Below are 14,338 nucleotides of genomic sequence, written 5' to 3' on the forward strand. Positions count from 1 at the left end.
TCATTAAACCTAATGATGGAAAATTAAGTATAGTGCGTCTGGTGAAATGGGGTGTGGTAAAGGCATCACTTCTTCATTATCGGAGGTTAATAAGGGAATAGGTGAGGTAAGATACACTGGAAAAGGGAGTCAAACGAGTTGATTTAATAAACCTTGAAAATCCCTTGGTTCCGAGTCTTCATAGCATCATTAGCACTGGCATTGACATTATTACAAATGTTACAGCAATACAAGTTGTTAAATTTCAAATGCATTTATTTTCCATTCCAGTGTTGGTTTTGCTGACACCAAGTTTACAGTCTGTCTAGCAATGTGTTTAGGGAAAATATCCATATTGGTAGCTTATTTGGTTTTGGAAACATTTGGCGTCTCACAAAGATTATCGGGTTCCCCTTCCTAAGAAGCCTGTCTCCGCCAGGCAGCCAGTCTCCCAGGCAGCTCGTGCCCCAGGACCTGTGGGATACCAGGGGTCTCTGAAGACATCTGTCCCTAGATGTGATGGCAGCTTAGATGGGAGACACTCACAGGGCTCCGGGCACTGACTCCGGCTCATCTTCTCCTGCAACTCATGAAGTGCAACATCTAGAGAAGCAAACTCAAGTGCTTCTTTCTTCTCCGTCACCAACCCCACCACACCATCACAGGAGTGATATTCACTGGAAGGATGCCTCAGATCCATGGCAGCTGGGACACCTAAAAGAAAGAGTGTGAATCTTTAAAGAGAGGGAGTCTTCTTAAAAATCCTTCAACAGCTTCCCACTGGCTTGAAGATTCTTATACATTCACAGCCTTTCTAGACTGGCCTCACACCATCTCTTATAGCTTTACCCTCACCACATTTCCACTCACCACCTTCACTCCAGCCCCACCTCCTTGCTCTTACCTAAATGTGCTTGGCTTCTCCAGCATCTGTCATGCTTCAGACGGTTCTACTTGTCTGTCTTTCCTACTAGACCATCGAGCCTTGAGGGTGAAATCTGTGTTCTGAGTATTGCCAGTGCCTACCAGAGTCCCTGGCACAGGGTGGGTTCTCAATAAATCTAACTCCTGAACACAAGGGTGTGATGGAGAAGGGCAGCAGCCCCTACATTTGCCAAGCTCTACATTTAGGCAATGCCAGTGAAGATGTGTTACCTATTACCTGAAATCCCAGGAGAAAAAGTAAGCAGTATTTTTCTTATGTGCAGTCAGGAAATCTTGCCTAGACCTTTCTTCCTTCTGATAAACTTCTATATTCTAGATCTTTCTTTTGGCAATCCTTTCCTGACTAGGAACAGTTTTGCTCATGCTATCACATGGTAGGAAAGTTTACTTTCACATACAGAATCAAAGTCTGGTGGATTATTGTGACATGAGAGACAAACAAGCTGAAGGAAACATGGATTTTGAAAATACAAGTTGCAGACAATCAGGAATATATGCTACAGCCTCCCAGGGAGTATATGCAGCCTAGGCCTAGTGGGGTCTGCGCTGGTGCCTTGCAGTGCCTGAAAACACCCAGGGCAGACATGTAGAATCTGGCACTTCCCATCTCATGCATGCCACAGACAGGAGGGTCTAGGGCATAGACTGTCCCTGTCTTTGGGAGGAGGTTGGGGAGACCAAGCCTAGATGTTTCCCAGTACAATGAACTGGTCCTGGAAAACCAACAATGTATGCCTGGCAGAGAGTTGGTAAGGCAAGAAAGTAGTTTTACTGGCCCGAGGGGAACAGAGGAATTCAAATCCAACCTCAGCAGAAATCAGTTTCCAGGGTGGCCAAAGCAATAGAGGGCAGTTAAAGCAAATCAGTGAGTATAAAGATTCTTATCAGGGGGGAGTATAGATCTTACACCAAGGAGAGATTTTATGAGGGAGATGAGGCATAGGACTCAGGCCTGGGAGGATTGCAGGATTCTGAGCTGGCAGGATTGCAGGAAAATGTTCAGGCTTCCCTACCTGCAAGGTGCACTCAGCAACACTCCTGGATCAAGAGTATTAAGTGGTGGGGAAACTAGACAGTAGGCAGAAGGTGGTCACTGTTGCAGAGCTTATAGATGGAGAGAGCAGCTAAGAGAATCAGAGTTCCTTCTGTCTTCTGGGGGTCCAAGACTGGCTCCAATTCCTCCCAGTTCACAACCCAAAGAAAACAAGCTAGTAGAGAAACTGGGTCACAGGGATGTGGACAAATGGACCAGAAGCAGGCAAGTGGCTCTGATCTCCATGGACCTGAGGCTCTCCTCACCTGCAGGCAGGCACTAGACAGGATTTCCAGCCACCCTACTTCCTAAACAAGAGGGTGCTCCCAGTATCCAGCCTGTCTGGCTTCTTGCTGGTTCTGGGATTAGCCAATACAACCCTGACAAGCCTGGAGGAAGGACTGAGACAGGAAGGGGTGACAGCCAACCTAGAACTTTGTCTCTACTCCATCGATACGCACACTTGAAGTAGAAATGCACCAAGGGTTATTGTATTCATTGGTCTGTATGTTGTTTGAATTTTTAAATCTACCACCATAGCCATGCCAGGGAAGCAGTGTATCTCTATTCTTTCTGCGGTTTTCTGATCAGTTAACTCCTGAGTTAGCTCCCTCTGCCCTCTTCAGGTCAAGCTGGGGGAGGCACGGAGGACAGAGGACAAAACTCCCATAGGTGATGGTCTGTTCTGCCTCTTTCTCTTTGAAGCAGATGGCAGCCGCGGGGAGCTGTCCCAGCCCACCCTCACCATCCAGACTCACCCCTACCGGGCCTGTGACCCTGTGGAGATGAGCTATCCTCGGGACCAGTTCCAGCCCGCCATCCGGGTGGCTGACCTGCTGCAGCACATCACCCAGATGAAGAGAGGCCAGGGCTACGGGTTCAAGGAGGAATATGAGGTAAGAGACCAGACTGTGGGGAAACTGCCTGATGGGTGCAGAGGCTTCGTGGGTGCTAAAGCCTTGCTACTTCAAGTGTGGTCCTTGGACCAGCAGCATCAGCATCACCTGGGAGCATGTTGGAACGGTACCATCTCAGTCCCTACCCAGACCTACTGAATCAGTTTGGATTCACACCTTCCTTCAATAGAAAGACTGGCTCAAGCCCCATCACACATGTTGTAGAAAAGCCAGCAAATATCCCCCGCCAGTGATTTCTGGGAGGCCTGCTTGCTCCGGGTCACCTCCTTCCTCATTATCATGCTTCTGTTGTGTTCTCAACACCCCCCATGTCAATATCTCATCTGGTGACTGCTATCCTCTCTCTCTCTGTACCTTTCTCCTCACCCCTACATTGAACATTACTTTCCTGCCTCCCCAAAGCATCTCCAATGCAAAGGATTTGTGAGTGGTGGTTGTTACTGAGGTTTGGGGAATAACAGAAGGATTGAAGCAAAATCCAGGAAGCTCCTTAATACAAGTCCTCCTAAGATTCTGGTCTCCTGTCAGCTCTCTAGCCACTCCTCTCCCAAAAGTTCTTTTTAGTGTCCTCAAAATTTCCCTTGTATTTTTTCTTTTTCCCAACAGCCAGGAAAAGAACTCCCACTTTATTATGCAGAACAATTTAGCTTTCTTTGTCTCACTCTTTTTGTTTCAGACCCTGCCCATTAAGCTCACCTTTTACAAACAAAAAGGAAAATTAAATAGAAGGAAAAATTCATTAAGATGTTTTTCCTGAACTAAAGAGCACCTTACTCCCAGAGAGGAATTTTGCAACCCTCCTCTTGCAGATGGAATCCAGCTGCAGCCAACTTTGAAAACAAGCATTTCTTTCTTCCCTTTCCCTCCCTCTCCCTCTCCTCCTTCCTTCCCAAAATATCTTTCAAACATCTACTGTGTGCCAGGCTCTGAGTTATATGCACTACTTTTTTGTGGGTTATTTTTCACATGCAGTGTGTGTCCCAAATCTGCTAGGTTTGGTTTCACTGTGTGCAGTGAAAACGCATTGACTCAGACTACGCATTTGGAATTCTTGATAATGCAGACTAAGTTTATCTCTCAGACTGTATTCTGAGAGAGAGCTTACAAAGCAGTATTTCAGAAGCTGTGTGAGGTCACGAAATTGTGCTAAACTGGGGGTCCAGACAGCCGGATTCCAATACAACAAACTATGTAATCTTAACTTATTGTTTTGCTACCTGAGTTTTAATATTCTTTATTAGTTGAGTAAAGAGTTTAGATAAGGTGATTTCTAAGGGCCTGTCTGGTCCTAAAACTTTATGGGAGTGTAAAACATGGTGGCAAGGGGCATGTTTGGCACATTTACGAAAACAAAAACATTTATGTCAATGGATGTGAGTAATTACCAGCTCAGGAGAACTAGCAGTTAATTTCACATATAGTTTATGTAAAATAGCATTTTTCATGTGCTCAATCTACAAATTTTGGAAGGATATTGGGATAAGAGTCGAAGGGGATGGTGTCATCACCACCCATCCCTGTGCCTTGTTTCCTAGGTGGTTGGTTGAATGGTCCCAACCCCTTAAAGTGGGGGGGAGGTGCATGTGTGCGTGCTTATACACACCTATGTAGATCTGTTTGGGGACCGAGTGTCAGGAGAGGGTGTGTTGTTTGTAAAGGCATATTCAGTATCATGATGGTTTCATAAGTCATTAGTCATAATATTTATTTGCTTTAAAGTTTCAAATAGCATTGAGAGGAGAGACATGTGACATATCAGAAAGGGGGGTAAGCAGTCAAAGCCTGAGAAACACTGTTCTAAGAACTTGCAATCTGAAATTTGGAGACAAAAATACAAATGCATTTGACTACTTTGGTACATTTCCTTCCAGAATGATATCTCTTTCAAAAGCATCCACCCCTGTGTGGTGGGAATCTGTTGATTTCTAGCCTGGAAATGAACTGCTTTTATTATGAGAGAGAAAACAATACGTGTTGTTCTATCATTTGGACCTCAACCAGAAATATCGCTAACTAGACTAGCCTTGCCCTCAATTAGTTCAAATTATTTTAATCAGTTAGCTGGAATGCTTAGCTTCTAGTTAACAGCATTTTCTAATTAACGGGAGGTTAATTGGAAAATGTTACTTAATGGAAGACTTTCCACAATGTGCTAGTCCACTTTCCTAGACTGCAGGTGGATATGGCTTTGATCATCAGGGCTCCTGTGATGTCTGGAATCTACATACTGAGCATAAGAGTCACAAATCTGCTTGAAGACTGTGTCCTCTTGGAGACATAAAGCTCCTGGATCTCCAGTCCTACTCTCAAACCAACATGCTGTGTGCTCTGTTTATTGCTTGTCACTCTCCCGTTCTACTCAAGCTTTGTCATACAAATGAGTGGGTTTAACAAGCTGACATATAAGGGACCTCTCAGCTAAAGCAAGCTCTGTCTTCTAAAATTCAGTTCAGTTGTACAATCACTTACAAATTTGTTCATTAAATATTTACTGAGTATTTACTATTCCCAAGGACTGTTCTCTATATCTGGGATACAACAGTAAAACAGACAAAGACCCATGCCCTCAAGAAGCTTTTGTTCTAGCAAGGGAAACAGGAAATAAATAATAGACTTAAAATAAGTAAGTTATTTTACAATAATGTAATATGTTAGTAAATAATGTAGTATGTTAGACAGTGAAAAATACTGTCTGCTGTGTTAAAAACTACCCCAAATCTTAGCGACATAGAACAACCAATTTATTGTGCTCACTGACTCTGTGGATCAGGAATTTGGACAGGGCAAAAACAGGGATAGTCTGTCTCTGCAACATGATGTCTGAAGCCTTCACTTTGAAGGCTGCAAGGCTGGAGACTGAAGTCATCTGAAAGTGTCTTCCCTCACTTGTCTAGTGATTGAGGCAGGCTATCATCTGGGATCTCAGCTGGGATTGCCAGCTGGAACACCTACAGGTGGCCTGTTCAGGTGGCCTGGGCTTCCTCACAGCATGGTAGCCTTGGGACAGTTGGACTTCTTACCTGGTGGCTCAGAGCTCCACAGGTGAGCCTCCCAGCTAACAAGGTGGAAAGTGCATCACCTTTGTGACCTACACTTGGACATCACACAGCATCACTCCTACCACATTCTGTTGGTTATAAGCTAATAATAACTGCCTACATTCTAGGGGAGGGGAATTAGACTCCATCTCCTGATGGACAGAGGCGCAGTTGCAAGATTCTAAAAGAGAATACAGAACAGGAGATATTGGAAAATATAATCTTTGGATAATACAATCTTCCACAAGTACCATCAGAAAAGAAAGAGTACAGCAAGGAAGGGAGATGGTGTATTCCAGAGACATAAGGTGAAGGAGGTTTCAATATTAAATAGGGTTGAAAAGTTGTCCTTAATTAGAAGATAAGATTTGAGCAGAGACATGGTGGAAAATATCTGGAGGAAGAGAGTTCCAGATCAAGGGAGTAGCACATCTGGCACATACAAGAAGGAACAAGGAGGCCAAGGGTGGCATGAGTAGAGTGAACAAGAAGTAAAAGTAAGAGAAGATGATATTGGAGAAATAAAGGGGACCTGACCATAAAGTGCCTTACAAGCCATTATAAGGACTTTGGCTTTTACTCTGAATGAAATGGAAAGCCACCGCAGAGTTTTGAGAAGACAAATGGTAGTTATCTGACATTATTTTGAAAGACTCTTTCTAGCTACTATGTTAAGAATAGATCTGGAAAGGCAAGAATAAAAGCAGGGAGGCCAGTGAAGAGGCCATGCAGTAACCCAGGTGAGAGACATTGGTGACTCAAGCCAGGGTGTGGCAGTGGAGCTGGTGAGAAGCGGTTGGATTCTGAATATATTTTAAAGATAGAGCCAGCAAGATTTCCTAACACATTAGACATGGCATGTGAGAAGAAGAGAGGAATCAGGGGTGACTCCAAGGCTATTAGCTGAGCCACTGGAAGGATGGAGTTGCTACCAATGGAGATGGGGAAGCTGCAGGTAGAGCAGACTTTGGGACAATGGAGCATCGGGAGTTCAATTTTGAACTATTACACATCTATTAGACATCTTAGTGCAGATGGAAAGTAGGTAGTTGGATATATGAGTCTGGAATTTGGGAAAGAAGCCTGGCCTGGGGAGAAAACTTTGAGAGTCATTGACATATAGATGATATTAAAGCCACGAGACTGTTCAAAGTCGCCAAGCAAGTGAGCATAGACAGAGACGAGGACCAAGGACTGAGCCTCGTGGGATTTCAACTTAAAGATCTTTGAGCACTTTCCATAGACCAGGTGTGGTATTAGGCTCTAGGAACTGAGGAGATGAGAGAGAGCCTTTGCCTTCTGGGGCTCCTAGAGGCATATAAACTGATCATTTCAATATCTTGGCAAAATGTCACACTAGAGGTATACCCAGAGTGCTATGGGAACTCTTGGGGGTGGGGTGCGTTAAGGCTAGCCTGAAGATGAATGACAAGTGGCTTTCTGGAAGACAGAAAGCGTAAACCAAAGCTTAAGAAATAGGAATAACCAAATGAAAGCAGGAAGGGTGTTTTAGGCAGAGAGACCAGAACAAGCTATGGCATGATGGTGTTTACAATAGATTGAGTTAAAAGAACCAGATGCAGTTTGGTACATAAACTATAGGAAGAAGCATGGAGGGAGATGGGCTGAAATTGTTAGTAGGGGCGGGTGTGGGGTGAGGGCACGGGGACATTTGTCAGGCTAAGGAGTTTGGATATTATTCCCGGGGCCATGGGTAGCCATTGAAGGGAGCAGGATTTTTTAAGCTGGGTTTGCATTTAGATGTAACTATCTGGCACAGACAGGTTTCAGCAGAGCTTCCAGACTAAGACAGACTAGGAAGAAGGACCTGGCCACCCACTTCCGAAAAACTTGGCCATGAAAACCCTGTGAATAGCATCAGAGCACTGTCTGATATAGCCGCGGAAGGTGAGAGGATGGTGCAAAAAGACCAGGCAGGGTTCTGCTCTGCTGTCCACAGGGTCACTAGGAATCAGAATTGACTCAACAGCACTCACAACAAACAAAAAATCTGGCACAGATCAGAGCAGTGAGACCAGAGGCAGGTAGGTGGCTGGGACAGTAATTCAAGGCAAAGATGGAATTGCCTGAACCAGGAGATTGGGCCCAGAGCCCAGACAAGCCCACACACATTCTTTCATGTAGAGCCATATAGTCAGCTTGTTCTCTTTAACATGTAAACTTGAGTCTCTCAATATATATTTTAAGTTCAATAAATTAAAGTAATGCATGAACCGTCCCGAATTGACAGTCAAAATGCCTGGATTCCAGTCCTACCTCTTTCATTAAGTATCTGGGTGACCCTGAGCAGGTTACTTGCCCCTCTCTGGGCCTCCACTTCCATGTTTATGCAGTGAGGGCAGGGGGTTGACCAAAGTGATCCAAAGAGCACTTCTGCCCATGATATTTTGGGAGTCTCAGTAGAAATCAACAGTCCAGGCCAACTGGATCTCCCACCCACCGATAGTCCCGTTGGACCCCACTCTCTGAGGCTACCATCCCCTAGTTATGTCTCAAGGCCTAGCAACCATGACTGACCAGGGACCTTGGGTTCCTAAGAACTCAAGGAGGCCTAAGGCAAATTAACCTCACCTGCCGTACAGCTCTGAGTCTTAAAGGTTTTCAATCTTGGCTACACTTTAGAATTACCTGGGGGAGTTTTAAAAACACCAATGCCCAGGCCATCCTTCTGACCACTTAAGTCAGAATCCCTGGGAGTGGGATCCAGGGATCAGTAGTTTCTAAGCTCTCCAAGGTGACTATGATTTACTTTCAAGGTTGAGGGACACTGTCTAAGGAGACCCATAAAGTCCCCAGCAACTGCCCTCCTTGTGCTTGCAGACCCATCGCTTCACCTGCTGCACTTGCTGCTGGTCACATCTGATGCCCATGGAGGCATGTGATGATCCCTCAAATCTACCCTGCTGTTGTAACACAGCCACATTATGTTCAAGGGACTTCTGCATGTGACCTTGGACCGTAGAGTCTTTCCTCCTCCCCATCCCAGTCCTCCCAGCCCAAATTCTCCCATCTTCCCCAATTACAAAACAAAAACCCTAAGCATGCCAGCAAATGCTAACAGATATTGGCTGGAGAGTGGGGTTGTCTGTGAATTCTGTAACCCCAGCTATCATCATGGTGAGAAAAGTAGCAGGTTTGGGGAAGATGAGGGACAACAGGAAGAGGTGACTTTGTGATGGAGAGAAGGAAGGGAAGCATGTTAATCCAGTCCAATCCCAGCAGTCTGTCATCGTAATGAGTAGAACGAGCCCAGTAGGGCAACCGGAAGGTATCTGATTATTACAGCTCCATTAAGACTATTCAAGGCAACTAGGAACAGCTGTGAGGAATATGATGCAGCTTAATGAAGAGCAAACATTTGTTCATTTTCCAGTTCCGTCTGGGCGGACACGCCATGTGCATGGCTTTTGTGGGGTAAGGCCAGTGTTGCCATCTTTTTCTTAATTATCTGTGGGTGATGGTGGGCAGGCAGCCTCCTGATGGGGTATAACCATGGAGATGGATGCTTCAGGTCACCCTAGGTGCCGCCTTCTCTGCTCAGAGCCACTGGAGCAGGGGTAGAGTAGACCTGCTTCTCCCACATCTTTTTCTCTCCTCAGTTGGTAACAAAGGCACAGAACATCCCACTGCAGGTGACCCCTGAGATTCTGGTCCAGCTCCTCAATTTGCAAATGTGAGTGATTCTGGGTAGGGGCATGGGGAATTAGTGGCAGATGCCCAAATCATGAAAGGGAAAACCATGGTTGTTCTCCAACTCGGGGAATTCATAATGACCAAAATAGGAAGACTTGGACTCCACCTGCTCATTTCACTCCACTCCTCATGGATTAAAATAAGGAGAAAAGGGGCCATTTCCTGGGGGTGGCCAAAAGACATCAGTAACCCCTGTGGTTTCAGACTTGAAAGTTTTTCTAGCAGGAAAGAGGTCACATAGGAGAGACTATTAACTCAGTCTTTTCCTTTGAGTTTATTTTTATTTTTCCACTTATAATTCTGTTTATAACCCAGCGAACAATATTTTCTGTATTTAATACAGGAACCCTCCCCAAACAAGTGAGCAATTTTCAGGTGGTACTGTAGAAAAATCCTTTGACCAAGAGTTGAGACCTGGTTCTCAATCTGCTCCTGACATGCTGGGTAGTTTTGGACAAAACCCTTCCATGTCTGGGTCCCTGTTTCATCTTGTGTGAAATGTTTGACTACATAGCATGGACTCCTGAAGCCTGATAGTGTATGCTTCTGCATCGTTTGGCCAGAAATCCTTGTTGAGTACCTTACACTGTTTTGGGCACTGGAGAGAGTTAAAGGCTAAATAAAGAAAATAAAGACCCTCATTTAAAGGAAGCTCATGGTCTTACTACACCATGTAATTACATAACAGAACTCTAAATAAAATGCTTTGTAGACATGTGAGTGAGAGTGCTCCAGGGTGAACACAGGTTTTGTTGTTGTTGTTGTTGTTGATTTTTGCTTTTTGTCAGTTATTGCTGGCAAGATGAATCAGAAGCTTCACAAAAGGTGAGACACTGTGTTTAAGAAAAGTAGAAGAAGGTTGAGTAGAGGAAAAGCATGTGTGACAGAGGGAACCATATGTTCAGGGGCTTGGAAACATAAAAGAATTGAAATGTCACAAGCCAGCTCTTAGAAGAGAAACAAAGATGTCTCTATGAAAGAGAAATCAACATGAAACTAGTTGTGGAGATAAATGGGCATTTTATGCCCCTTGTACTGTTTTCCTGAGCAGAATTAACAAGGTAACAGTCACGGCCTTTGATAGTCCGCCCCTTAACTCTAGCCAACTTCAAATTCAGGGGAGAGCTATTGACCCAGAGACAGCCACCCAGAAATTCATGCACGAAGATGGAGACAATGTGTTGGAGGGAACCAGAATCTGTAGTCTGGAATTGGACACAGGGATGCCTCAAATCATCTGCTAAGAGCTGGGAGGAATAGAGGTACCCTAGCATGAGTTTCCCCATTAAACTACAGGCATCTTGAAGGTAGGGACAGGGTATTACTCATCTCTCTTCTCTGAAGCATCTGGAAAATAGTATATAAATACTAAATATTAACTTAATTGAAATGCAAAGAGCTGGTGAAAAACTGTGATTAAGAATGGTTCCAAGAAAGACTCCAACACAGGAAGACTCGCACATCTGTGGGCAGTCTCTACAGGCGCACCAAGTGTCTGCCTTTACATTTTAGGTTGAGTCTTCCCTAGGAATTTGCTGTTCCCCTCTACCTTACTGCCCAGGACAGTGGTTCTCAAACTGTGATGTGTGTCGGAATCAATAGGAGAATTAGTAAAGAACATTGAGATGCAGGCTCATTGACACAGGACAGGATCCAGGCCTCTGCATTTTACCAAATGCCCTAGGAAATTTGGATCCCTACCAATGTTTGAGAACCACCGGCCTAAAATTTGTCATTTAAAAAAGACTTTGTAGCTTTTAATGGCCCTTTTAAAGGGTGCTTTGTGACTCTACATGCGCTCAACTGTTCTGCCTTGATCAAAGCTCTTGTCACAGACAAATACCCCCATCTTGCTGCAATCTGATTTTCTACTTTGCTTCTCCAGCAGAACTCATACATTACCGTCTATTTAGTGACATGGTGCGCAATAATATTTGCTCTCCTGATACCACTCTGAGTAGATGTCATTAGTCATCCTCTCCTGCCTTCTCTGTCCACATTTATAATCCCTAAGACGTGTGCTTTTCAGCACAGAAGGAGGCATTTGTTGAAAGCTTGGCCTTTGCCAGGGCCACCACAAAAATTCATTTTGGGGGGTGTGTAGAGTTCTATGAGTTTCAACAAATACATAGAGTCATGTAAACATCAATATGATCAGAATACATAAGAGTTCCATTAGCAAAAATATTCCCACACGCTCTCCCTGTATAGTCAAATCCTTCCCCCACCCTGAAGGGCTTATTATTGACTTCACGTTCAGAAAAGTTAACTGAGACTTGGAGTGGTGAAATGATTTGCAGTAAAAATATTCAAACACTCTAGTCTGTCTGCCTTTGGCAAAGCCCTGCCTTTTCCCTGACTCACATACACAGTTATTGGACAAGAGGTATTTCTTGACAAAATAAATGAATGAAAGACCTGGGTAAAATGGCACCTCCTTGGTGAAGACTCTCTGGAATCTTCCCTGCGCCAGCAAAATACAGTGGTGGGTAGGGGTGCGGGGAAATCCTGGCAGTCTGGAGGAAGCAGGCCCTTGACTGTGCCCTGAAGCATCAGCCAGGAACCGCCTGGTCAGCATTCCCTGGGCCTGGTTTTGCTGCACCCCAGGGCATATCACATCCAGTTATCTCCAGGGATACAGTCGAGCCAAAGGGAGTGAGGGAGGCATCACAGCTGACAGAATCTGCTGAGGATAGTGGGTGAGCAGGTAAATGAAATGGACAGGATGCCCTCAGCCTTGGATTGGAGGCGAACTGCTCTTGGAAGCTCTGTGTTCTGACGTCTCATTATTTGGGGCATAACTCAAAAAGGCTTAGATGCAAAGAAGAGTGTCCACAGAAGGATGGCAAGCTTCGGAAAGGACCCTCTTGTCTCAGGAGTGCCAAACCAACAGGTAAAAGAAGGAACGAGCCAAGCAAGTGTCAGGGACAATTCTCAGTTCTAGCAGGGAATTAAGGTATTAAGTGGGGAAACTGAGGTAAGTTGCACAGTCCTATGGACTGACTCAGCACAGCAAGGCATAAGGAGCCTGTGACTTGTGCTCATGTGGGCTGAGCCTCCACCCCTTCCAATGGGGCCTCAGCTCTGTGGCTGGAGGGGAGGATGGGTAGGTGGGTGAGTGGGTTGCAACCACAGGGAGAGTTAGTCTGGGGCAAGCACCAGATAATAATTTTATCCTCAAGTCTATGAAGCCTGTCCACAAGGATGAAGGGAGAGTTCAAGAGACAAGTGCTCTTAGCCACTTGTCATGATGCTCATACTGGCTCAGCCTCCCATTTTAAAAAATGTCCAAAGCATTCCCATTGACTAAAACTCACATTCTTGGCTGTGGTCCACAAGGCCTCAATTAAGCACCACGCCCTCCCTGCCCACATTATGCGTCACTGTCTTGCTTTTTCTCTCGGCTCTGGAGAGCCTTCCTTCAAGTTTTAGAACACACCACACTCATTCTGTCTCAGAGTCTCTGCACATGCTGTTCCCTCAGCCTGGAACATTCTTCCCCCAGCTCTTGCCACGGCTGGCTTCTGCTCATCACTTAGTTTTCCGTTCAAATGTGTCGAGAGAGACTAACAGAAATACACCTGGAGTAGAACAAGCTGGGTTTAGAAACTGTGGGACATCTCAGGAAGAGGATGCTAGAAAGGACTCATAGGATGTGGGCTGTGTGGGGTGACTTGGGAGAGGGTTTAAGGAAGCAGGGCTTTGTTCTGAATTGGACACTATTAGGAAGTGGTAGGATTGGGTACCTTACTAAATCTTAACCATAAAAAGGGAACATGAAGTAGAGGTTAAAGCTGTAATTGGCAAAGAAGCAGCAGTCGCTCATTAGCCAGGATGGGGGATGTTTGGTCATTTTTTTGGCTTGGACATTGTTCATGTTTTTGTCTATGTCTAGATATGACTACAGAGAAGTCATGTGTTTATCTTCCCCATCCTGGGCTCAGAGTAGCCTTGTCTGATGTTGGTGTTCTGTGAAATTGTCTATATTTAACAGAACACCAAGATCCAGCTGTGAGTGCCAGGCCAGCTCCCAGAAGTCAGGGGCTGCTTTTTTCCTTCTCAAATGTCACCTTTTCAAAGAGTCCAGCCCAATTTACCCTCTCTAAAGTAGTCCCTTGTCTCAAGTCACTCTCTGTCCTAGCACCCTATTTATTGCCTTTATAACACAGGTTATAAACAATAATCATCTCATTTGTTTATTGTCTGCACCTTCCCACAACTGGAACATAAAGTTCATAAGAGTTTGTCTTCCATGTCCATTGCTGTTATTTCTAAGATCTAGCACAGTGCCTACCACCCAGATGGTCACTGTGGAGGGAAGATGGACCCTCTCGATATGTCTTCTGGACCTCACTTTGCTGATCTGTAAAGTGAGACAATAATTTTCTCCAAAGATCTGTCTTTTGAGAATTCTATGAATACCTCACCTCAGCCCTCCAGGGATGCGGACATCCCCAAGTGCATCTTTTAGGACCTTAGAAAAGCAACACTGTTGAAGAGTAGGGAACATGTCCGCACTTAGAGAAGAGTGTAAAAATAGAGCTGAATACTCTAAGGAGGGAGGAATGAGAAAAGGAAAGCAGAGATCGATAATGGATGAATATAATGAGGTGGCAATTTTGGTTTCAAAAGAATGTGATTAGCTCCTAATGACTGCCACCATTCCCAGGTCAATCTACTGTAACTAGCCACTAATGTAAAAATAATGCCCC

The 14,338-nt window shown here is 44.9% G+C and overlaps 1 protein-coding gene across 1 annotated transcript in view; it reads left to right on the forward strand.

The window, feature by feature from the left end:
- Nucleotides 1-14,338, forward strand: part of PTPRT (protein tyrosine phosphatase receptor type T) — a 1,015,836-nt gene that overhangs the window by 935,663 nt on the left and 65,835 nt on the right. Inside the window, exon 16 of the mRNA XM_087445249.1 lies at nt 2,663-2,853. Within this exon, the coding sequence (XP_087301375.1) occupies nt 2,663-2,853 (191 nt within the window). The remainder of the gene's footprint in view (nt 1-2,662; nt 2,854-14,338) is intronic.

This window comes from Ceratotherium simum, chromosome 21, assembly GCF_057802395.1.
Source record: "Ceratotherium simum simum isolate JZ-2026a chromosome 21, ASM5780239v1, whole genome shotgun sequence".
Lineage (NCBI taxonomy): Eukaryota > Metazoa > Chordata > Mammalia > Perissodactyla > Rhinocerotidae > Ceratotherium > Ceratotherium simum.